Source organism: Poecilia reticulata, chromosome 11, assembly GCF_904066995.2.
Source record: "Poecilia reticulata chromosome 11, P_reticulata-male-v2, whole genome shotgun sequence".
Taxonomy (NCBI): domain Eukaryota; kingdom Metazoa; phylum Chordata; class Actinopteri; order Cyprinodontiformes; family Poeciliidae; genus Poecilia; species Poecilia reticulata.
The window spans coordinates 28,275,298-28,299,314 of record NC_088840.1 but is presented as its reverse complement, the minus strand read 5'-3'; the positions used below and the strand labels follow the sequence as shown (position 1 = coordinate 28,299,314).

Here is a 24,017-nt window from a genome sequence, read left to right as displayed (position 1 = left end):
TTGATAAAAAACTATTTTCACTGTCATGTTATTTACTTCCAACATGGGAAAAATGTGTAGCTGGTGAAATAATCTTAGTGAAACTAGTACTTTTTAAAATCTATAAGGATGTATTTACTTGAAATAAGATCTGATATCTTGCTGAAAAGTTGATCATAAGTTAGTTTTTTGTCTTATTTTAAGAGTACTTGGATATTTTCTCTAAGATCTACACCCAAAACACTTGATAAGATTTTTTTCCCAGAAATTTTAGCACTAAAACTTCTGAGGCACTAGACGAACTGATCAACAAATTTGATGTGTATCGATTTTAATGATGACACTTAATTGGATTTTTCTTACTCTGGTTGACGGTGATGTTTGATGTTTGACGTTTTCATGATGTAAAGCACCAAGAACTGCCTCAGTGCTGAAATAAACTTGACTGCTTTTCGTTTGTTGCCAGAAAACGAAGGTGATTCTGCCGTGCACCATGTGCCGCGCGCCTCACATGCTCCCCCAGATGTTCAGCAACAAAAACAGCGACGAGTCGGTCAACATGTTCTGCAGCAACAGCTGCCTGATGGCGTTTAAGGTCCAGAGCGTCAGCTCTTCAGGTGTGGCTGCACACGTTTCCTTCCGCTGGACGTCAAAGCAGGGAGATGAAAACTCTGCAGAGTTATCTTTGATTCTCTGTGACGTTAAAACGTCAATATTCTGGGATTCTCCCAAACTGGATGTTATTCCTGTAGATGGTGAATGTTTCCGTTTCCTTACACTCTGATGTTTCTTTCTGCTGAGATATTTTATGATCAGTTGAGATTGAAAAGCAGCTGATTTACGTTAACGAGACAGTTTATTTATTTAGGTAATTTTTAATCTTTACATAAACAAGTAAAAAAAAGACGAAACCAACACAGAAATGGATAAACGATATTTAAATTTCTGCCAATTGCAAGAACACGAAGCAAACTATTTGTACCTCCACTTTTTTTTATACATTTAGTTCTTATTTTGTTCAATGTTGCAATAGTTTGACATGTTAGTTCTTCCATTATCATCAAGTGTGAAGCAGCTGGAAACACGTGAGACAAACAGTTTTATAGATGGAGTGGATGGACTGAACAGAGATCACAACGTTCCTAATATTCCATCAGCTTCTTTTGTGACTGAACTTTTATATTTTAGTAACGTTTCGGTTCGAACGTTCCTCTGCAGGAGCTCGGTTAAACTGTGACAACTGTGGGAAGAACACGGTTCCTTCGTACCACCTGGCCATGTCGGACACCTCCATCAGGAACTTCTGCAGCATGCCGTGCGTCATGACGTTCCAGGTAGAGACGCCGCGACGCAGCCGCTTCATTCGCTCTGCAGGCGAAACCCTAACATTGTTTCTGTTCCACAGGAGAAGTTCAAGAAGAGCCAGCCGCAGCTGAACGTTTTCACCAAGCTGCCGGTGGGGTCGGCCCAGACCCAGACCGCCACGCCGACGCAGCTGGTCGACGCGCTGAAGCTCAACTGCTTCCAGTGCAGCCAGGTGGTCACCTCCAAACCGGAGCTCATCCAGATGAAGGTAGCAGGAAACGAGACGCCACGCTTTACTAAACCTTTGATGACGAATTTTGTATTTTTTTTACATTAAAAAGTTGAAAGTTTCCACCAAAAAGTCGTTAATTGAGATTACATTTCTCCTTGAAACTCAGAAATTTTCAAGTTTTTTGTAGAAAATTTCAGAGATGACTCAAAATTAGATATTTTTTTATTTTTTTTGCTGGAAATTTTCCAGTGACCTAATACTCCATGGTAGATTTTAGCATGTTTGCTGTATTGAAAGAAAAGCATCTAGTTTTGAGTTTCGTTTCGACTCGACTGAACATGATCCGGGCCGCTTTCTTTCAAATTCTATTTAGCCAAGTTTAATCAATCATTTCAGTAAAAGTCTATGAATATTCATGGTTTCACCTTTTGGCACAGCTTGGCTATCAAAAGACAAATACTTTGCATTTCCTATTGTAAGAAACTTACAAATTAAAGTGTCCATCTGCATCTACAGGCCACATTTGTATTATTTTAAGATGCACTCTGGACCCCCTGATCCAAACGGATAAATGATCCCAGAGTCGGGTTTTCTCCCTCCGGAGTGATTGTTCCCATGTTTCTCCAGGATAAAATCATTTTCCTGTGCGGTTCCGACTGTTCGATGGAGTACAAGAAGGCCAACGCCGTGATGAGTCTGTGTGAATACTGCAAGATCGAAAAGATCACCAGAGAGGCCAAGAGGATCAACAACAAGGACTGCTACTTCTGCAGCGACGGTGAGCGCAGCGGCTCCACCGACATGGGGAAATGCGCAGAAAACAAAATGTTGGAAAAATATCAGGGCTTTTATCCTCTTTCTAGTTTCGAATGTACAACAACGCAGCAATACAACCATTTAGTTTGACTCATTTTAGTTTAAATCATGTAACTTGTCACTTTATAATCTGAACTTTAACATTTTTTCTCATTTAAATTCAGGTTTTTTACTTCCTGACTGAATGCTGACTCATTTTAAAAATGTGCAAAGGGAAATTTCGTAATTTTTTTTATTTTGGTCCTGAGGGGTTTGGTTGCCTGATTCCTGTTTGGTCATGTGATGGTGATGCAGAACAGGATTGTGGGATGTTTAACTTGAGCAGAGGAGCTTGAAGAATATCAGCAGCGAAGTGGATTTTTACACATTGTGGGAAATGTTGGAGAAATGTACGTAGATAATATCGATCGAGTTTTAATATCAACCCATATTTTCACATCAGTTCATCTCCCAATTAAAACTTTGACAAATGAATTGTAACTTTTCAGCACAATACAGGAGCTTGTTTTCAGTCAATTACTGAATTTTCATAAACGTTTCACTAACGAGTTTTTCCATATTATTAGTGAAACAGTCTGAAAGTAGCAATTTTTATCCACATTCGAGAATTAGTGACTTTAAACAAGCTGAAAAGTTTCTCATAACTTGGTTTTGTCTTATTTCAAGTGTACTGAGATATTTGCACCAGAAATATTTCGTTTTTTGCAGTGAATGACACTCTACCAACACTACACTGCAAAAACCACAACATTTTACCAAATGTACTTTTCAGCAATGACCGTATTAGTCAATAAATCCTTAATGTTGATTTTAAAAATGTCTACTTCCACTGGCAGATTATATTGAGACATTTTTCTCATGTTGGAAGTGAAATAATGCTCCATTGGAACGAGCAGTGAGATCAACGTTAGGGAAATGTTAAACGAGCTCGTATTTCTGCTGAGATGTTTCTTCTAAGTTAGTTTTGTCTTAGTTAAAGCGCACTTGGATATTTGAACCAGAAACTGTTCAGAAATTGTATTATTTTGATGCAGAACCGCGTTCTGTTCCCGTTTCCAGGCTGTAAGCTCCTCTTCAGACACGAGCTGAGTAAGAACTGGGGGAAGCACTGCCAGTCCTGCGTCTACTGCCACTGCGTGTCCAAGAAGCTGGTGACGGCCCAGTACGGCGGCTCCATCGAGGAGTTCTGCTCCGAGGAGTGCCGCTCCAAATACACCATGCTGTTCTGCCACGTAAGCCGCCGCGATCCGCGCGCCGAAGCCTCCGTTTGCTTTCAGTGACGATGCTGTAACTGCGCCCCCTGCAGGTAGCAAAGTGCGACAGCTGCGGGCGTAAAGGGAAGCTGAAGCAGAGCCTGCCGCTGCTTGGGGAGGTCAAACATTTCTGTGGCATCAGCTGTCTGCTCAAGTTCTGCTGCGATAGGGCGGCGGCCCAGGGCGAAGTCAGCAAAGGTCCAAACCACTTTTACCTTTATTCCACATTTACTGAGCATGAAAATGTTGTTAAAAAATATTAAACAATTAGTCATTCATTATTTTGTTGCTTAATCAGATAAAAAATGCCAGTTTTTCTTGATCCTTTTTATACTAGAAATGCATTAAAAGATGCAAATAATAAAATTCTCGTTAAAATAAGGAAACATTAACAGCATTTGTGTATATATATATATATATATATATATATATATATATATATATATATATATATATATAGCTTTATTACTGCTCCAAGTATTTTTCTTGTTGTAATAGGTGATGAATCGATTACTAAATTAGTTGACGGTTATTTCAATAATCGGTTAATCGTTATTTGCTTAATAATTTCAGGCCTAGATTTATGTAATAAATGTATCTATAATTTTAATATTATCAACATATTGCTATGATGAATTACAGCACAGGAAACATGAAATGATTAAAAACTGAAATAAAATGTAACATATTTTATTACAGGTTTATGTAAATGATTGTTTATAGATCAAGAAAATGTATTCAGGAAGTAATTTGGCTCTTGGATTTTTCAGCATTCTGAGAAATTTATAAATAAATTATTCATCAATGAATTGATTTATTAATAAATAAATCTATTTATTCCTTCTCAGACTGAGAAGGTTTAAAGTTTTTCTGGAGATGAACCAAAGGCGGATTATTTTGTTAAATTCTCATAAAGTTTTATTATCGTAATTTTGTATGTTCTTTGCAAGATTAATTTAATTTCTTGGAAGTGACTCCTAGACGTCAAACTTTCTATCATCCATCTGTGGAGTCAACTCGAGTTTTTGATGGACATAAATAACAACATATTCAGTTCAAACATTAGAAAACCGACCAAAATGAAAACCCGCAGAGTTTCACGTCTGTGAATCTTGTTGAGAAGCGACTGAAGCGTCCAGTGAAACTTTGTTCACTGCATTTTATGAAACATCTGCTGGTCTGTTTGGGTCAGGCATCTGTTTGGACCGGTTGTTTGTGTTCTGGTTCTGCAGCTGCAGGCGAGGCCACGCCCGTCATCGCCAGCGTCATGTCGCTCGCAGACCAGCCGGCGGGGAGATCCAAATCGGCAGACAAATCCACGCACCTCAGTACAGAACCCAGACTAAACTCTGACTTATCCGTCTGACCCGGTTCTTTGTTTCACGTCTAAAGTTTCTCTTTTTGTCTCAACAGGCACCAGGTCAAAAACCAAGAACTCTGGAAATGTAAGTCAGTGAAAAAGAACCCAAACGGATTAATAAGTGACAGAAAATGGAAATAATTGAATTTTATTTCTTCACTCGCTGGTTGTCGGAGCCGTTTTGAGTTCTGGTGTTTTTGTCTCGCAGATCAGCGTCCAAACAGACACAGCGAAGATCCACCCTCCTTCTTCTCCTCTTCCTCCTCCTGCGCCGAAGTTACTGAAGAACAAAGCGCTGCTGTGCAAACCTCTGGTGCAGAACAAAGGAGTTTCCTGCAAAACGCAGACGGCCAGCGTGGAGGCACAGACCGGTACCGACAGTCGATTCATCCCCGCACGTTTAGAATGCAACGTTTGTTCAGAAAGCAGCTTTCACAGACAAAACCACAAAGCTGCACAATAAAAATTACATTATACAGAGAATAAAATGAAATCATAAAAGCCTGGGAAGCTTTTTAGCCAGAATCTCACCGATTCTGATTAAATACAGAAAATGTCAACTAGAAAAAAATGTCCCCACATCGTTTTTGTGCCTCTAAGCGTTACATACAGTACAGACCCACTTTTTGCACCACTGGTTTTATGTCACGTCTCCAACCTTTCTCACTGTTTTAAAGCTCAATTCTCAAAATGTTGACTGGAGGAGCTTTAACCTCCTCTTCATTTCTGCGACCTGTGGTGGTGGATGCAGAGAGTTGTTGATGGATGAAGGCGAAACCAAACATCTGATCTTCCTCAGCAGCTAATAAGAGACTCTGGAAGAAAAGTTTCTGCACAATAGACGACCAAACATACAATTAATCACAATAATGATTAGAAAACTGTCAACATTTCTCTGTAATCAAGTTTCTTTATTGAAGAAGTCCAAAGAGATGAACAACAGACATTGTTTTTCTGATCTAAAGCTAAAAATATGAGAAGAAAACGGCATCGGTTCTTATTTTATGTTTCATGTTTTTTGTATCACAATATAGAAAACAGAATCAAGTTCAGATCACTTTGATTTTAACTAATTTAGCAACAAATAAAACATCGAAATACATGGATAAAAAACATTTAAAGGAAAACTAGAGTCCAGAGAAGTTTTGATTTTCATGAAATATTTCTGTCATCAGAATGAAAGAAACCATCAGCAGTGATTTCCTTTATGGCTCCTGTAACACAAAGAACTAAACCGGAAAAATAAAGATCAGAACAGCAGAGACACCAGAAACCTGATCAACAACCTGAGAGACGAGAGGAAATCTATCTGGGTTTACAGAACTCTGCTGAGGATCCAGTATAATAAATACAAACTCCAGCCAGTATCGGTTCAGTGAATCTGGTCTGGACTCTGTGGATCAGAGTCATGGATTCAGAGACGCTGTAGAAGGACAGAATACCTGCTCTGTGGTCCAGGTACACTCCAACTCTGGAGGAAGCTGGACCTGAGATGGAGGTACAGATGTCGTTGTGACTAAATTCATAATTGTTTTGAAAACACTCTAATGCCCACGACTTATCATTATTCCCAAAACCACATTCCAACCCTCTGCCTGCTCTGCTGATACTCTTGTATGCGACTGATACACCAACTCCCCCTTTCCACTCCACCTCCCAGTAACGACGTCCAGTCAGACTCTCTCCACTCAGAACCTGACGGTAAACAGTGAATCTGTCTGGATGACTAGAATAAGACTGATTTTTATCCATTTCTGTTACCTTCCTGTTCCCCTCTGATAGTACCAGCTTTATGTTTGCTGTGTTTGGATCCAGTGTGATTTCATGTGAATATCTTAAGAATGTATCTCTGCTCTTTGGTTCTGGTCCTGGTTCTGGTTCTGACAGTAGAACATCCACCTCAGTGACCAACAGTGAGATGTTTGTCCATGAGTCTCTCAGGACGTCCTGTAGTTTGTCTCTGAGCTCTGACACAGCTGCTGTCACGTCCTCAAAGTGTCTCAGAGGACGGATGTTGATGCTGGATGAGGGTGTCGACTCGCTGAGTGCTGGCAGTGAGGGGTAGTTGAGGAGAAACTGGTTGTGATCCTCTGTGTGTGAGAGCTGCTCCAGCTCAGCGTCTTTCCTCTTCAGCTCACTGATCTCCTGCTCCAGCTTCTCCTGAACATCTTTGACTCGACTCACTTCAGTTTCCTGCTGGGATCTGATCTGCTGCTTCACCTCAGAGCTTCTTTTCTGGAGGAGACGGATCAGCTCAGTGAAGATCTTCTCACTGTCCTCCACTGTTTTATCAGCAGAGTGATTGATGGCCTCCACCTCCTGATGAAGCAGCTTCACATCTTTCTCTCTGTCCTGGATTCTCTGCTGGATGTTTCCTCGTCTCTCCTCCAGCTCTCTCTCCTCCAGCTCTCTCTGCCTCTCAGCTCTTTCTGCTGCAGCTGACACTGTGTCATGGCCTTTATGTTCATCCATAGTGCAGAGATAACAGATACACTTCTGATCAGTGCGGCAGAAGATCTCCAACAACCTGTCATGCTTGGAGCAGATGTTCTCCTGGAGGTTCTTGGACGGCTCCACCAGCTTGTGTTTCTTTAAAGGAGCCACATCATAATGAGGCTGAAGGTGTTTCTCACAGTAAGAGGCCATACAGACTAAACAAGACTTGATGGCTTTCAGTTTCCTCCCAGTGCAGAAATCACAGGCCACATCTTCAGGTCCAGCATAGTGGAGGTCAGCGGGAGCAGCTTGGAGTCCAGTCTTCTTCAGCTGCTCCACTAAAGCTGCTAGCATGGTGTTCTTCTGCAGGTCAGGCCTTGGTGAGAAGGTTTTCCTGCACTGAGGACAGTGGTAGTTTTCCTTTTTCTCACCTTCATCCCAGAAGTGTTTAATACACTTCATGCAGTAGCTGTGTCCACAGGGAGTCGCCACCGGATCCTTCAGTAGATCCAGACAGATGGAACAGGAGAAAGTCTCTCGATCCAGCTGAACTGCCTGCTGCTCCATTTCTGCTCTCTGTCACACTGACTGTGTTAGTTTCGTTTCCTGAGAACAGAAACAAGCTGGAGTTGTGATCCACCAATCACATGTCAGGGCAGAGAGGCTGCAGCCAATCAGCTTCCATCTTCTGCAGCTGCTGGTTCCGCCCAGACTCGGTGTTTGAGGCCAGGAAGAGGAGCAATCATATTTTAAGCTGAATCATCTTCACAACAGTTTTCTGTTCACAATAACTGCCTGAGCCACTAAACTCAGGTTGCTAACATGTTAGCACAGCTTCAGGAAATGCAATGAAAGAATCGTTCTTGCTGGAGAAACTAGATGTTTGGTGGTTCAGGGAAAATATGCCCCCTGTTTCCTAACTGCTCTATAATGACAACAGACTGCAGAGAGTCCAATGTTTGCATCGTGTTCATATCGGTTTGTAATCAGTCTTTTTATAGAGCTGTAAAAGTTCAACCAAACAGCATTTAGTAGCTCTACTGCCAAACATGAGACTGTCTATTTCTGCATTTAGTTTTCAGAGAACCATTTAATTCAAGGTTCAACATCTGACCAGTTCTTCTGGGTTTTATGCACAACTACATTCTTTCTCAGGTGTATGCGAACATGTCATCTTCCCCCAGGTTTAATGTGAACATAAAGCTCTCTTTAATTCATGCACTCATAAGATATAGTAATTAAATTCAAGCCATGATGGTATTTAGGTTTTTGTTGCCTCCCTGATGTCATCACTTGTCTCCTCTACAACAGAAACCATCAGTGACCTCATGTCTCTCCTTCACCCCTCGTCTTTGGCGTCTCCACTAAGTCAAATGGTCAAAAAAGCTTTATATACATTAGTTGTAAAAGTTACAGACCTTAAGAATAATGTTTAAAAATTATTGCTTGGGATGAAGTAGCTGTTCCCTCACTGATATCAGACCAACCTGTTTCCTTCCCCTCTGTCCTGATTCATCTTCTCTTCTTTCTCTCCATCCTCTCAGCTGAATGACATTAATTTGTGTTGAGTAGGTTTAAAAAAGTCAAACCACGTAAAAATGAAACTTTAAATCAGATCAGACTCTGTATCTGATCTGACTGATCAGATGCATCACAACACCACTGTAGAAATATTGAGTGAAGACATTTAAGCTCAAGTGTCTCCCTGCCAAGTCCTAGAACAAGGGTCACGACCTTTTACAGTCTAAGGACTTTAGTGATATCAGGACTAATTTGTTTGATACATACATAAACTTGTACAATTCATCTTTAATTAAAGTATCAATAATAATAAATGTACATATGTGTGAATAAATTGCAGCCTAGAGAGAAATTGAAGAAAGAAACAAAAACTAGTGGAATATTTTATCATTTAATCTGTCAGTGAGTCAAAGAGCCACTTTTGTTGGCCTCTGTCTAGAGCCGCCTGTGGGCTGCAGGTCAGGGTTCGGGTGAGTGAGGCTGAAAACAAAATGCATTTAAAAAATTTAAATGTTCTGATTGTGTAAATGCAGAATTTTGTATTTTATGATTACAGTAAATGTTATGTTTGTCTAATTTTCTTCCCTCTTTTTTTTCCAAATTGGTGGAAATAAAGATACAATCAACAATATTTAACCACAAAACAATAATCCATAAATCAAAGGAAATTTCCAGAGCAAAATTGAACGTTTTTGTTTTATAATAATATAATCATTTTCTAGCTGAAAAATAAGCAGAAAAAACAGAGATAACAATTAACTTGCAATGTTTGAACTAAAAATAGGAAGAAATTTTAAGTGAGGAATGTTGCAAGTAGAAAAATAATGTTTTCAAAATTTGGATTTAAATATTCGCCTAGTTTTCACTTTATTAAATTATTACTGCTGGATATCCATTAAAATCGCTTGTATTATTCTTATTATGTTGGTTTTATTAATCTTGTTTAGCTGAATTAGTTCCATGTTTAATGATTTATATCATATTTCTAACGTGTTTCTGATCCAAATGAGTTTTTCTGAGCGTTGGAGCAAACGGCAGCATTTAATCCTTTTATTTATTAAATATTTAAAAACATGCAGGCCGTCGTCTCTGTCCTCACCAAAATGTCCTCCTCTCTTCCCGTAGAAGACGCCTTTCCCAGCGTCATGGTGCTGCCGGTTCCAGTCCCGGTTTTCATTCCCGTTCCCATGAACATGTACAGCCAGTTCGTCCCCAGACCTCTGAACGTGCCGCTACCCGTAAGCCTGATTATCGGTTATTGATTTCATCAGAACTCGGATCAGCTTCGCTCAGGTTTATCTCCCGTTTGCCCGCGTTGCAGCTGCCGGTGCCGATGTTCCTCCCCGTGACGATGAACAGCGCCGAGCGCATCGTGGAGACCATCCAGGAGATCAAGCAGAAGATCCCGTCGGATCCGTACGAGGCGGAGCTCATCCTGATGGCCGAGATGGTTGCCGAGGGCGACGAGGAGAAGAGCAGCAAGACGGAGACGCGCAAAGACAAAACATCGGCGAAGGAGCCGGAAAGCAAAGAGGCTCCAGCACAAGATGGTGAGACTCTGCAGGGACAACCAGAGGATGAAATCAGGTTGATTATTGAAACAATCAGCAGAAATATAATTGTTTTAATTAAATTTTTTAATGCATTTCTAGTATTATATAACAAAAGACTGAAGCGGTTAAACAAAAAATCTGTAAAATGTGCAAATTGTTCTGATTGTCTGAACAATCAGGGCAAAGCAGGTTAAAGATTGAAAGGATGAAAATGCATCAAAAGATGCAAATAATTTAATTCCACTTTTGAATAAGAAAGTAAACATTTTACTGTCTGAAAATCAATAACAGCATTTAGTGAACACTTTGTAGCAAATGATGCATCTGCAGCTAAAAGTTTGGCTATTTCTGCTCAACTTGACAGCAAATCGGTTTCAGCAAAGATCTGATGATTATTTATCTGTTTGGAGCTTAATGGGAGATTAAAGACTGAACCAGGTGAAGCTAAATCATGCAGTTTTGATTTAATGTTGGCTCAGAGGTTGTTGTTCTTTCATGTCTCTCTACTCCAGCTAACGATTAATCGATTACTGAATTATCCATCCATTTTCTTGCACCCTTGTCCCTCAGTGGGGTCGGGAGGGGTGCTGGTGCTCATCTCCAGCTAGCGTAACGGGCGAGAGGCGGGGTCACCCTGGACAGGTCGCCAGTCTGTCTGATTACTGAATTAGTTGATGATTAATCTGATTAATCGTTTCAGTTTGTGAAGCATTTGTTCAGGGAGCCTGAGCTCCAGGTAGAATCTCTGTTTTTATTAAAATGTTTTCAGTCGTGATGTAAACTTTGAGTCTCTGCTGCTCTTTCCTCCAGATCACATCAGCAACTACAGCGACGACCTGGATACGGACGACCTGGCCAGCTTCCTGAACAACTGGGAGGAGACGAGCTCCGACGCCGGCCTCAGGCTGCCGGGTCGACAGTACTCCTCTGAAAAGCTGAACCCGGTCCTGGACTCTGCCGCCACTGTCCCGTCTCCAGTGCCGGACCTGGAGCCGCTGCCGCCCCAGGGCCCGCCGCCCATGGACATCGAAGCGGATTTCTCCATTGGTGAGAGTGAAACGCAGAGCTGGACCTGCTGTGAGATGTTTGTGGTTGTTTCTCTGATGTTCAGCGCCGCTTTCAGAAACCCTGGAGAGGATGGCCCGGCTGAGGGAGCACTGCAACAGATCCCCGAGTCCGACGCCGGCGCCGAGACGGAGACAAGCTCAGAGGAAAGCCCGGGAAAAGAGGGTGAGAGAGGAGAGCCGAGGAGCGCCGAGTTACGGAAAGCTTAACACTAGCAGAGGGCGATACGGGTGATGCTTCATGGGGAGAGTCTGGGCAGAGTTTCCTACTTTTTTTTTTTAAATTCATAAAGTCACTTTAATAAAAAAAAAAATTGTATATAAAATCACACAGTTTAATCTGTCAGAGAAAATACAAAATGAATAGAAATGTAACCGAATTTGCCAAGCAAACCTTCCTGAAATGTAACGCTTTCAGGGAAGGTGGCGTCTTGAAAAAGTTTTCCAGTCCATTGTTTACTGTTTTATCGAAGTTTATTTTTCTTTGAGTGGGTTCAAATGGGATAAAGTAAAATCTTAATTAAAATGTTGGGTTCATTTCAGCCTTGAGCCTCTGAAGTGAATCGGCCGGTTTGGATCATTGCCTTGATTCTCTGTTCAACTTGTTGAATATTAAACCGAATGGAAAATTAAATGCAGCCGAACAGATTATGTCATCAGTATCATTCTAAAAATTGACTGGCAGAAATGGAGAATTAGGGGATGTTTTTGGCACAGACCTGTGGCAGCGCCTCCGCCTCATGTTCCTCCCCGATCTTCTGCCTTCAGGGCCGTAAATCCCAGCGGTTGGCTAAAGCAGCCGAAGAAAGTCCGTCCAGAAGCTCGGCCAAGAAGTCTGTGTCTGCTGAAATCCTGAAGCTGAAGAGCCAGTACGGCATCGACGCCTGGAAGCGCTGGATCCAGTGGAGGCAGACGCAGCCCAACCTGGAGCAGCGCCGCTTCGGCTGTGAGTCCGGCCCACCGCGGCACCAGGCTCCTTTAAAAACGCTTGGTCTCCATGGTAACGTCTGGTGTGCCCGCAGCGCGGCCCCTGGAGCTGAAGGAGGATCTGCTCCGCTGCACCACGGCTGAACTCAGCTACGGTCTGTGCTGCTTCATCACCGAGGTGAAGCGACCGAACGGAGAGCCGTACTCCCCCGACAGCCTGTTCTACCTCTGCCTGGGAATCCAGCAGGTGAAGCCGCTGAAAAACAAAAACTCTCTGGTTTAAAACGATGTTTCTAGACCAAAATGTGTTCCTGCTAGCAGTGGAGCTATTTTAACCAACAAAATAAGCAACATTTTTGACTGAATTATTGAATAGACATATGAGCTTAACAACAAAGATATTTATTGTTTTTATTCTGCTGTTAAGGTTATTTTATTTCTGAAGCAGAAATTAACCCCGAGTTGACCAAGCGAAGCAGCTCTGTTCTCCATCGCTGGTGGTGGATGTTTCTTGTGCGTCTGATTTGCAGGCGTACCAGAAACACACTAATTTAAAAGTTCCAGCCAGAATAAAAGTGCATTTCATTGCGTAACTTTTTTTTAATGTGCAACAGTGTATTGGGGGGAGGGAAGGTGGAAATTTGAGTTTCAAAAGTTAAAAATTTACAGATTTTGAAAGTCAGAAATTTCCATGTTTTTCTAGAAAGCTTCTGAGATTAACCTCAAAATTCCCAAATCCTCCAAAAAAATTTTGTTTTTTGACAGAAGTATACTTTTTTTTCTCTAATAGGTCACCTTTAAGATTCCTGCCGTAGGACCTCCAATGTTTTCCTTCCACTCAACTTTCCACTAATATGCTTGGATACAGCACTCTGAACAGCCAGCATCTTTAGCCTTGACCTTTATATTTTTATTGGTTTTATGCAAGATTACATTTTTTAGAAACTGACTTTAATGTTTGCATGCCTTAATGAATTAGTATATGGAAGTTTTACTGATCAAATTAAACAGTTGCTGCTGATCTGCACCAGAAACTTTGTGATCGACTCCTCTGTCTCTGCAGTATCTGTTTGAAAACGGTCGAGTGGAGAACATCTTCATGGATCGTTTCTACAGCAAGTTCTCCACAGATTTCACCAACATGCTGAAAAGTTTTCAGCCCACCGTCACTCCCAGAGGTGAGTTAACGTCAGACACAGCAGTCGCCAACTTTGACGTGCATTTGTTGCGATTTATCTGCGTTTTTCCTTGACAGGTTATGTGCATTCCCGCGTGGAGGAGGAGTTCCTGTGGGGGTGCAAGCAGCTGGGGGCGTACTCCCCCATCGTCCTCCTCAACACGCTGCTCTTCTTCTCCTGTAAATACTTTGGCTTCACCACGGTGGAGCAGCACCGCCAGCTGTCGTTCGCCCACGTCATGCGCTGCACCAAAACCAACCCGGACAACAGCAAGACGACCTTCCTGCGCTTCTACCCGCCCATTCCTGTTAACGAAGCAGAGTCGGGTATATTTCACCTAACAATTAAACCTTTCCAAGTATTTCTTAATTTCTAGTGCAAATATCTCAGTACACTTGAAATAAGACGAAACCTTTTCAGGAGCTTGTTGCAGATAAATAATTTATTAATAAAAAGCAGTAGCTCCACCGTCGGATTATTCCATTTATATCCATCCATCCATTTTCTTCCGCTTATCCGGGGTCGGGTCGTGGGGGCAGCAGCTTCAGAAGGGAGGCCCAGACTTCCCTCTCCCCAGCCACTTTTTCCAGCTCCTCCGGGGGAATCCCAAGGCGTTCCCAGGCCAGCCGAGAGACGTAATCCCTCCAGCGTGTCCTGGGTCTTCCCCGAGGCCTCCTCCCGGTGGGACGTGCCCGGAACACCTCACCAGGGAGGCGTCCAGGAGGCATCCTGACCAGATGCCAGAGCCTCAACTGGCTCCTCTCGAGGTGGAGGAGCAGCGGCTCTACTCTGAGTCCCTCCCGGATGACCGAGCTTCTCTCTCTAAGGGAGAGCCCAGCCACCCTGCGGAGGAAACTCATTTCGGCCGCTTGTACCCGTGATCTCGTTCTTTCGGTCATGACCCAAAGCTCATGACCATAGATGAGGGTGGGAACGTAGATCAACCGGTAAATCGAGAGCTTTGCTTTTTGGCTCAGCTCTCTCTTCACCATGACGGACCGGTACAGCACCCGCTTCACAGTAGACGTTGCCCCAATCCGCCTGTCGATCTCCCGTTCCCTTCTTCCCTCATTCGTGAACAAGATCCCCAGATACTTAAACTCCTCCACTTGAGGCAGGACGACCCCCCTGACCCGGAGAAGGCACTCTACCCTTTTTATTCCATTTATAACTTGTGAAAAAAGCCTTTATAAGTTAAATAATCTGCTAGTGTTGAAACGATTAATGAAATTAATCGTCAATGATTGATTGGAATAATTTTTAACTAATTTAGTAATTGATAAGTTGCTAACTGGAGTATAGGGACTCATAACTCCTCCGGTGGCATTTTTAGCTTCACCTGGTTCAAATTCGCTAAATTTGAACCAGGTGATGGAAAAACTCAAATATAATCCATAATCCAAACTGAGTTTAATCCAATTTATTCATATATTTTTGGTCATTTCTAGTACACCGTATTTCTTTGTGCAGGAAAGGTGAGACATAAAGACGGTGACGAAGCTCAGTGATTTGGCTCTACTTCTCCCAACAGCTGACTGTAATTACTCTGTTCAGATCCAGATGGAGTTCCAGCAAAGAGGCGTAAAGAGGAAGAGAGTAAGGAGGAAATCCTGGAGATGATGGAGAACACGGAGAACCCACTTCGCTGTCCAGTCAGGCTTTACGAGTTTTACCTCTCCAAGTGGTGAGATGGACAAAAGTGCAACCTCACCTTTCGGTTCTTAATGTTTTTCCCTCCATCTATTAATATTTGATCCAACCTGATGGATGCCTCATCCTAATTTTATTAAAATACAGCTCTTTAAACAGAATTTTCTTAGACAAGTTTGTGTAATCTCTCTTGTGTGCGTTGTATCTTAAGATAAGTAAACAAAAATATCATACCTTAATAAAACACACAATAGAACATCTCCAGAAGATAAATATAAAGCAAAATGAGGAAGAAACATTAGAATATCCAATAAAAACCTGACAGATGCATCATCCTTGAACTGAGTTTTTAGCCAATACATTTTTTGGGGAATAATCACCTTGGAGCTAAAATGCTATATTCAATTAAACTATTAAATGTCTTTTGTTGTTTTTTGTGTACATTCACCTAAAGAAATTGGTTTTTTGTGGCAAATTTGTCTTAATTTCCTGAATAATTTATTTAAATATTAATTTTTCATTTGTTTACACAACAGTTGTCCGTCCCTTAAGTTTTAAAACCTTTCCATTTTTATTGTGGGTTTAAGTTGTTTAACAAACTTGAAAAATAGTTTAAAAACCAACTTGTTACTGCGAATTAAAATGATGGGAAAAGCCGAAGCAAAGCTTCAACAGAAGCTAGGAAAGCTGTTGATCAAAGTTACTGAGTAAAAATGTCCCCCTGATCCTCACTCTGTGTTTTGGTGAATTTCTTTTCCAGCTCGGAGTCGGTGAAGCAGCGCACCAACATGTTCTACCTTCACCCTGAGCGTTGCTGCGTCCCAAACAGCCCGCTGTGGTTCTCGTCCACGCCGCTGGACGACAACACCATGGAGTCCATGCTGATCCGCATCCTCACTGTCAGAGAGCTTCATCTCAGGACCAAGAAAGACCAGCCTGTGGTTTCTGACCCGCCTTTTATACCTGAAGAAGAGGATGAAGACTCTGATTAAAAAAAAGAACCGAAGTGACCTTTTCGTGGTGTTGCAACTGGCTGTTTAAATGTAAATAAACGTAAATGTTCACTACAACTTGTTCTCGGTAACTCACGATAGAAGTGTGCTGAGCTGGAGAAAAGTTCCTTTCCTAAACTCTATTGAGCGAGAGTTGCACATTTTCAAACGCACACTGTTTCTGCAGACTGTTCAGCTCGCAGACTGTTTACTGCTGCTCAAAGATGAAGACACAAAGCTCATCGGTTTAGTTGCATCTTGTTGCTTTCGGTTTCCTTCCAGGTATTATGATTCCTAACATTTCAGTGCACGCAAGTCTGCCGTGTTTTCTTTTTTGAAAGGTAAATGCTGAGTTTGTTTCAGGAGCTGTTGGCCCAATAACGATAACTGAAATCGTCAATGATCTTTATTCACTTTAATTGCATTAGGGGTATTTTTTAGCTCCTAAAAATTATTTGATATCTTTAAAGCTAAAGATGCATGTTAGATTTTAATCTTGGAGTGATGGTGTCCTGGATGTTTTGGATGTGAACCTGCTGCAAAATTTCAAATTCAAATCCCTGAACTAATATAAAAGTTTAAGCAGGAGTCTACTCATGAGATAATTTAAATCAAGTAAACAAGACCATAAAAATCTAAAACATGCAGGGTACCAGCCATGAAAAAAAGAAACAATCCCAGAGGCCTTTTCACACAACTGTCAAATTTTGTTGTATTGTAAAAGCTAAGCCAGTACCAACCTGAAATGAGACCATAATGATTAATAGTAATGAGGGTACTGGGAGCTAATCCAAAGATTTTTGTTCTCTAACATCTTGAGATGCAATTTGAATGTAACTAAAAGAGTGGTAAATTGTAAAAGGAAGAGCAAATACTAACCTGAAACACAATATTTTGCCTTTTTGATATGAGTTTTTGGTATTTTTTGGGATATTGAATCCAAAATGAGTCCTGGGATCATAATGCTGGGTAACTGCAGCAAGTTATGTGTATCTTGGTTATTTTAACCTCCTGTCCTTAGATTATAGCTGTCTGTTTTATATTGTTTGTTCTCTTTTTAATAAAATAATGTCTTAAATTGAATTTGTGAACCTGAATTATTTTTCTCTGGTCTCTGATAGTTAAATTTTAGGAGGGGGGGTTCAGTGGGGTTATGAGGACTTTGCCTGTCCTCAGAATGTCCCCATAAGACACGTTCACAAATTATTCACAGTTCTCAGCTGCTCCTAGCATCTGATTCGCTCGTTAAAGTGTCAATCACTGACGTCACACTAAGCTAGTGACGTTACAGTAAATGATTGGTCAAATTTTCCGTCCGCTTTGAATAGTTATTTACTTCGGTCACGTGGTCATTCAAGACTGGAATGAGAATAAAAATGACTGTTACGGTTTCTTTATACTAAAGAAGGCTATTCTGACAATAAAACGAAGGTAGGTGTTGCTCATTGTGAAACTTATGTCCCAGCTGGCTCCAATGCCGTTTAAGCAAGAAATGGAGGACACAATTTAAGAAAACAAACTAGTTTGAATTTGTTGTGGTTAGCATGCTAGCTTATCAGGTTTGGGAGCAACTCAAAGTTAGCCACATGTAGTGCTAGAGCTCTCTGCAGCATTAAGCATGGTAGCCAATTAGAGAAGCATTGCTAAAGTGACACTGGTTGTATTTCTATTTAAACTATTAGTATTCCACTGCAAATGAAACTTTTATTTGAGGTCATCATTATCTTGCTGCATTTGTCTGTACCCTGTTGCATAGAGGTGGAATATGTTTACTTATTGCACCATTTCATCTGGCATATTTAAGTGGCCTGTTAAAAATTATGACTTTATGTGCAAAAAAATACACAATATTTATGATGGGACTTGTTAAATATACAGTAATTGACCAAAAAGCACCAAAAAGGAATGGTTTAATTTTGGTTTTATGTGATTTTAAAGCACTGTAGCTGTCTTTATTTTTAAGATACACACATCGCATGTGGTTGTTTGAAAGTATTTTTAATGCTGTCAGATGAAATTTTTTGTCTTCCTATACAACTCTTACATCATTACATTAGTTAACATACCGTATTTTCCGCAGTATAAGGCACACCTAAAATCCTCAATTTCCTCAAAAGCCGACAGTGCGCCTTATAATCCGGTGCGCCTTATATATGGACCAATATTGAGCCACAACAGGTCTAGCAATTACGGTAAGCAGCCGCCGACTTCATTTTCGCCCGTAGAAGAAGAAGCGCGCGGTGCATGCTGGGATAGTTGTCAGAACGCTGGTTTGTAATCTATTAATAAAGTTTGACTGACCTATCTACCTACTGACCGTCTAGAATCAGGTCGTTTGCAGGTCATTTAGCACCAGGTTCTCCACGAACATGCTGTGCGCGAACGGAGAAGGGTGACCATTGTCCGGCCACACCCTGGACCAGTCGCGGAAGGCTCTCCTCGCCGACCGGAGTTGGACTGTTTTGTTGACATTCCGTTTAGTGCAGCTCCTTCTAGTGGATGCATAACGTAACTCCAACCTCTATTGTAGCGTCTATTCTATGCGCCTTATAATGTGGTGCGCCTTATTTATGAAGAAAGTTTTAAAATAGGCCATTCATTGAAGGTGCGCCTTATAATCTGGTGCGCCTTATAGTGCGGAAAATACGGTAATTCTGAAATATTTGATTTGAAACAGATTATTGGAAAATACCTGCTATTAAATACATATTACTGGCACCAAGACATAAACTTAAAAAAATTATATCAATTTGTTTGTTTCCATCCTTTTATATGATTGTATGAAACTGTTCAGTATAATGTTAATAAATCTCCAGGTCCCAACATAAAAAAACAACAACAACATAAATCTTATTTTTAAACAGTCATGAAAGGGCAGAGAGGGAAACAGACCCCCAAGCAAGATGCCTTGGAGCACATTGTCGCTTGTAAAGACAAACCCTTCCTGGAGGAAAAGTTCATTGACTCTTTTAAAGGTAGGAAGTGCATTTCTTACTTATTATTTAGGTCAGTCTTTAGCCACATACACAGCATATTCTGAACTTGGGCCACAGTGTTATTTAAATACAAACAAATAACCGCTGACTATCAGTTAATCAAATGTTCTCGGTCTTAATCTAATGTAAATGTAATTTTATATATAATATTATTCTGAAATTTACCGTGAAATCACAAGTTCAAGATTTTTGTAATTTTATTTTTTAAATGAAGAATCTTGGTCTGAATTTAGTTATTGAAATAATGGACTCTGAAAAACCCAAATCAACACATTGTGGCTTGAGTTTATGATATTTTTTCTAGGAAGAGGTGTGTTCACTAAGGAAACCATCAAGCCATCTATGTTTGTTGTGGAATATCGTGGGAATAAATTCTCAAGAGGTATCAGATCTGAGGAGAGAGGTGGCGATGCTTTGAATGGTTTTGTTTTTGAATTTTCATGGAAAGGAGAGCAATGGTGGTAAGTTAACTTTCATTTGATTTGAAAAGTTGGAAATCATTGTCCTGAAGGAACACAGTTATGATATGATGGTGGTTCTCTGGCAGCATTGATGCTTCGAAAGAAGATGACACACTTGGCCGACTTGTGAATGATAATCACATAAGTCCAAACTGTGAAATGAGGAAGGTTGTTTGTGAAGGGAAGCCACACTTGTGCCTGTTTGCAGTAGAAGAAATCTCTCCAGGCGAGGAAATAACATATTACTATGGAGAGTCCAGTTATGAGTGGCGCTCAAAGGTAGGTTCACAACAGTTAAAGCAGCGTTTTAACTTTTTTTTTAAGGTTTGTCTATTTGAGGTATGCCAAACTTTGTCTCATTAGTTTAAAGCTCTTAACATTCGCACAAGGAATATGAATGGAGCTCTGTGCCTATGAAGATCAACAATGTTCAGTTGATCTCCACTTGGATAACAAATGTGTTAGAAAATTATAACGACATATTTTTTTAAGGTTATGCGACTGTAAATGCACAGACATAAAAACACTCTTGTTCTTTTGCATCTCACATAGATATTAAATTCTTTCTGAAAGACTTTAATGTTGGTATCGTAAGGCTGCTTTAAACCATTTTAACTTTTTAACTTTTTTATTGCTGTGCAATGTTTTTCATGTCTGTGTTTTAATTTAATTTTTAAAAGTTGAAAATTACTGTTATATAATTATGTTTTTGTCAAAAGGAACAATACTATTTTATTACTTTTTATATATATAATGTTTCTCATTGCATTTGCAGGAATTTTACTCTGGGTTGACTTCTTTAAAGAGAGACGGCTCTCCTTTCTCATCAACACCACGGTCTAAAAGGGTTTGTGAAGAATTAAATAAATTTTAAATCTTGATTATTTTGCATTTCACATTAAATTTTAAAATTAAGTTATGCATATTTATCTTTGAACAGTCTAGTTCTGTACAAAGATAAACATCCTAAATGCTTAAATCTTATTGGAAAGTTTTAAACAATGTTTTTTTTTAATCTTATTAGTCTGAAATAGTTTGAAAACTGAGTCTGTTTATCTTAAGCCTGTTTGCTGTAGAAATGTGTTTCAAATCCATATTTTAAATTTGAAGTTCAGTAAAGATTGAAAAATAAAAATAAGATTGAAAAAGTATGTAATTTAAAGATGGAAACACTGACAAAAGATTATTCATATATATCTCTATTTTGGTTCTAGTCAAAGAAGTCAGAAAAATCCTACCGTGAAGAATCTTCTGACAATGACGATGAACAACCAGGACCAAGTCTTTGCAGTTTTCCAGAGACTTCACATTCGGCTGCGCGGGAATCTTCTCCGGACCTTACCGACTCTTTCATGGAGCCATCAGAGGAGGACTCTCCTGATGAACACAAGTCCAAAAAGGATTATAAAGCCTGCAAACCCAAACAAAAACGCATGACAGTGTCTCTCACAAAAGACAAAATGTTCACTTCCAAAAATCACTGCTTTGTTTGCAGAAAAGCGATACACAAAATTTCTCGCCATTTCAAAAAGCACGCTAAGGAAGAACCTGAAATCGCAGAGGCATTTTCATTTCCTCCAAACTCAACCGAACGCAAAAGGCTGCTCAACATATTAAGAAACAGAGGAAATTTTGATCACAATCAGGAAGTGCAGAGGAGTAACACTGGAGAATTGAAAGTAAAAAGGCGACCAAAATCTGGCAACATGAGTTCAACAAACTATATGTACTGTCCGTATTGTAAAGCCATGATGACACGATCAGAAATGTGTCATCATATCCCCAACTGTATTAAAAATGCAATTTCTGTAAATAAAAGTGTCATAAATGACACTGAGGAGTTGGAGTCAGTGCACAGTGTCCCTCCTGATGTGAAGAAGATACTTTCAGGGATGGAACAAGATGAAGTGGGACTTGTGATTCAAAATGATCACCTTCTGATCCAGCTGGCAAAGAGTTTATGCAGAAAGTACAGAAACAACCCAAGCAAGGAGCATTCTGTCCAGGAGAAGCTGAAGGAAGTAGGGACACTTTTGTTGGATCTGAATAAAAAGAGAATATTAAGCTTTGAAGATGCAATACAATCCAAGAAATTCTCCTGCATTGTCAATTCAGTGAAAAACATTGTGGGTTTTGATCCCGTAATGCAGACTTACAGCAAGCGAGGACTTGCTTTCAATTTGGGAAATTCACTGAAGAGGATCGCCAAAATCATTCTTAATGGGGAAAATACCAGTGAAACAATGAGGAGTTCTGCTAAAATATTCCTAGAAATGTGTGAGAAAGAGTGGGGTGGACTTGTGTTAGACACCACCTTTTCATCAGTGAAAGGACAAAAAGTTGGCTGTCCAGCTGCAATACCTTTCACACGTGATGTACAAGCTTTCCATTCCTACCTGGAAAGATTATCAGCTTCTGCCACTGAAAGCTTGAAGACGTCTGACGATCCTCAAGTCTTTAATGTACTTTCCAGGGTCACACTTACACAGATTACAGTTTTGAGCAAATGTACAACTGAGGTTTCAGAAATGACACTGAAGTCTTTCGAGGAGAGGGCCAACTCCACCACACTGTTGTCCAAGCACTTCGTCAAGATAAATATTCAGAGCAAGAGTGGCCAGAACGTCGCCATTCTACTGACCTCTGAACTCACCAGCACCATAACTTTACTGATCAGCAAGAGGCTGGCCTGTGGTGTCCATGAGGACAATCCTTTCTTGTTTGCAAAGCCAGACTCTTCTGTCACAAGTCACTACCACGGCTCTCACTGTATCAAGTCTTTTTCAAGCCTGTGTCAAGCGGAGAACCCTGAGAATCTCTGGGCTGCCCATCTCTGCAAGCACATGGCAAGAATATTCCAGATTCTGATGGAGAACGACGAGCTTGAACACCTTAGAGAACTAGTTGGCCATGAGATCAACACCAACAAGGAATACTACCAGTCCCCAGAGGTGGCCGTTGAGCTTGCTAAAATCTCTAAACTCCTTCTGGCAGTGGAGAAAGGAACTCTGGACAGATTCAAAGGAAAGTCTCTGGGGGAGGTTGAGATTGATGGTGAGTTTCCTTTGTGATGCTCATCGGTCAGCTTGTAAATGAAGAACAAGTGGTGAAATGTACTTTCTGTTGAAGATGAGCTGGAGTCAGATGGGGGGCAGAGCAGTGGCGGAGAAGATGTGGAAAAGTCCAATGAAGAGTCAGGTTCTCCACTTCAACAATGTGGTATATTATAAAATATTCTTATTTACATTTATGGTATTTATGCTGTACTCAACCTGAGTTTTCTAGTTTTCATCTTCTAGACATCTAGATAACGATGCTCCAAACAGACTTATCTTTCTTCTTTTGCTGATTTATTGAAGAATGACCACTGGCTTTCTCTTTGAGCATCATAAAACTGAAATATACAGGGGATGGCATTAGCTAAGTAACACTGCAAATTTGCTTAATGCATGCTTACTGCAAGCTAACTAACTTAAATGTACAAAACATCTTACCGTTGTTACACAAAACAGAGAGATGATTGTTATTTTTGACATTATTTATACTTATAAATAATGTCAAATATATACAAAGTAACAATGTTTTAAAGTTTATATAAGTTTAACTTATGAATACTTCTGCATTGTATTCGGCCATCTTGGATTTATCTGCTTCATGTGTTTATTCCTCAAGGTAACCAAAACATTGTCACAAAACAATTATCAGAGGGAGTTGTGGGTGGTTTACTAAATGTGTTATCTATTGTAACGTACAAAAGGCAGAACAATTTTCTTTAGCATGTGAAATATGTATTGTCCTTTTGTCTAACTTTAGCTTTCAATAAGCTGTGGTGATCACAACTGTTACAAACAAAATCATTCAGTAACTTAAATGAATTGACTGTGTTCAGGGACATGTTAAAGATCATTGTGATATCAAAGATCATGCGTTACTTCCATGACCTATTTATCAATGATTATTTTATATCACTGAGGAATAATGTTGGAATAATATCTGATGAAAAGAAAATGTATCTGTGTTGAGGTTCATAACAGTCATTATAACCACCAGATTTACAGGAGCGAAACTGTAACGTGCCTGACATGCTGATGTTTGCAGATGTTGCAGAGCAGCTCGGTGGACAGCTGACTCCGGCTGTTCAGGATGCTTTGGAGCACATAAAGGCTCAAAGAGACAAACCCTTCCTTCAGGAGAAGTTCATAGACTCTGATAAAGGTTGTCATAAAGAATAATTACATTATTTTTTCAGATAAATCTGAGATTCAATCAATTGCACCTGATGAGACAAACCTAT

General features: G+C 40.4%; 3 protein-coding genes across 7 annotated transcripts in view; 2 read left to right on the top strand and 1 right to left on the bottom strand.

The window, feature by feature from the left end:
- zmym4.1 (zinc finger MYM-type containing 4, tandem duplicate 1) overlaps positions 1–17,349 on the top strand; it is a 30,455-nt gene extending 13,106 nt beyond the window's left edge. For all 4 annotated transcript variants that reach the window (XM_081612355.1, XM_081612356.1, XM_017307517.2 and 1 more), the window contains 19 exons: positions 446–596; positions 1,198–1,313; positions 1,385–1,552; positions 2,144–2,294; positions 3,392–3,564; positions 3,639–3,783; positions 4,818–4,913; positions 4,999–5,030; positions 5,154–5,316; positions 10,028–10,140; positions 10,224–10,452; positions 11,266–11,502; positions 11,579–11,685; positions 12,288–12,465; positions 12,542–12,693; positions 13,510–13,624; positions 13,702–13,950; positions 15,179–15,308; positions 16,035–17,349. In XM_081612355.1, coding sequence (XP_081468481.1) covers positions 446–596; positions 1,198–1,313; positions 1,385–1,552; positions 2,144–2,294; positions 3,392–3,564; positions 3,639–3,783; positions 4,818–4,913; positions 4,999–5,030; positions 5,154–5,316; positions 10,028–10,140; positions 10,224–10,452; positions 11,266–11,502; positions 11,579–11,685; positions 12,288–12,465; positions 12,542–12,693; positions 13,510–13,624; positions 13,702–13,950; positions 15,179–15,308; positions 16,035–16,266 — 2,937 coding nt within the window. In that variant the 3' untranslated portion in view covers positions 16,267–17,349. The remainder of the gene's footprint in view (positions 1–445; positions 597–1,197; positions 1,314–1,384; positions 1,553–2,143; positions 2,295–3,391; positions 3,565–3,638; positions 3,784–4,817; positions 4,914–4,998; positions 5,031–5,153; positions 5,317–10,027; positions 10,141–10,223; positions 10,453–11,265; positions 11,503–11,578; positions 11,686–12,287; positions 12,466–12,541; positions 12,694–13,509; positions 13,625–13,701; positions 13,951–15,178; positions 15,309–16,034) is intronic.
- On the bottom strand, positions 5,842–8,028 carry LOC145553626 (E3 ubiquitin/ISG15 ligase TRIM25-like). The gene has a single exon (XM_081612358.1). It carries the CDS (start codon positions 7,946–7,948, stop codon positions 6,251–6,253), a length of 1,698 nt encoding a protein of 565 aa, XP_081468484.1. The 5' UTR covers positions 7,949–8,028; the 3' UTR covers positions 5,842–6,250.
- Positions 17,350–17,597: 248 nt separating the features above from the next.
- The window catches only part of LOC103473048 (uncharacterized), a 41,596-nt gene continuing 35,176 nt past the window's right edge, over positions 17,598–24,017 (top strand). For both annotated transcript variants that reach the window (XM_017307518.2, XM_008422978.3), the window contains exons 1-8: positions 17,598–17,697; positions 19,131–19,241; positions 19,567–19,723; positions 19,810–20,002; positions 20,499–20,570; positions 20,938–22,777; positions 22,853–22,942; positions 23,822–23,938. In XM_017307518.2, the coding sequence (XP_017163007.2) occupies positions 19,133–19,241; positions 19,567–19,723; positions 19,810–20,002; positions 20,499–20,570; positions 20,938–22,777; positions 22,853–22,942; positions 23,822–23,938 (2,578 nt within the window). In that variant the 5' untranslated portion in view covers positions 17,598–17,697; positions 19,131–19,132. The remainder of the gene's footprint in view (positions 17,698–19,130; positions 19,242–19,566; positions 19,724–19,809; positions 20,003–20,498; positions 20,571–20,937; positions 22,778–22,852; positions 22,943–23,821; positions 23,939–24,017) is intronic.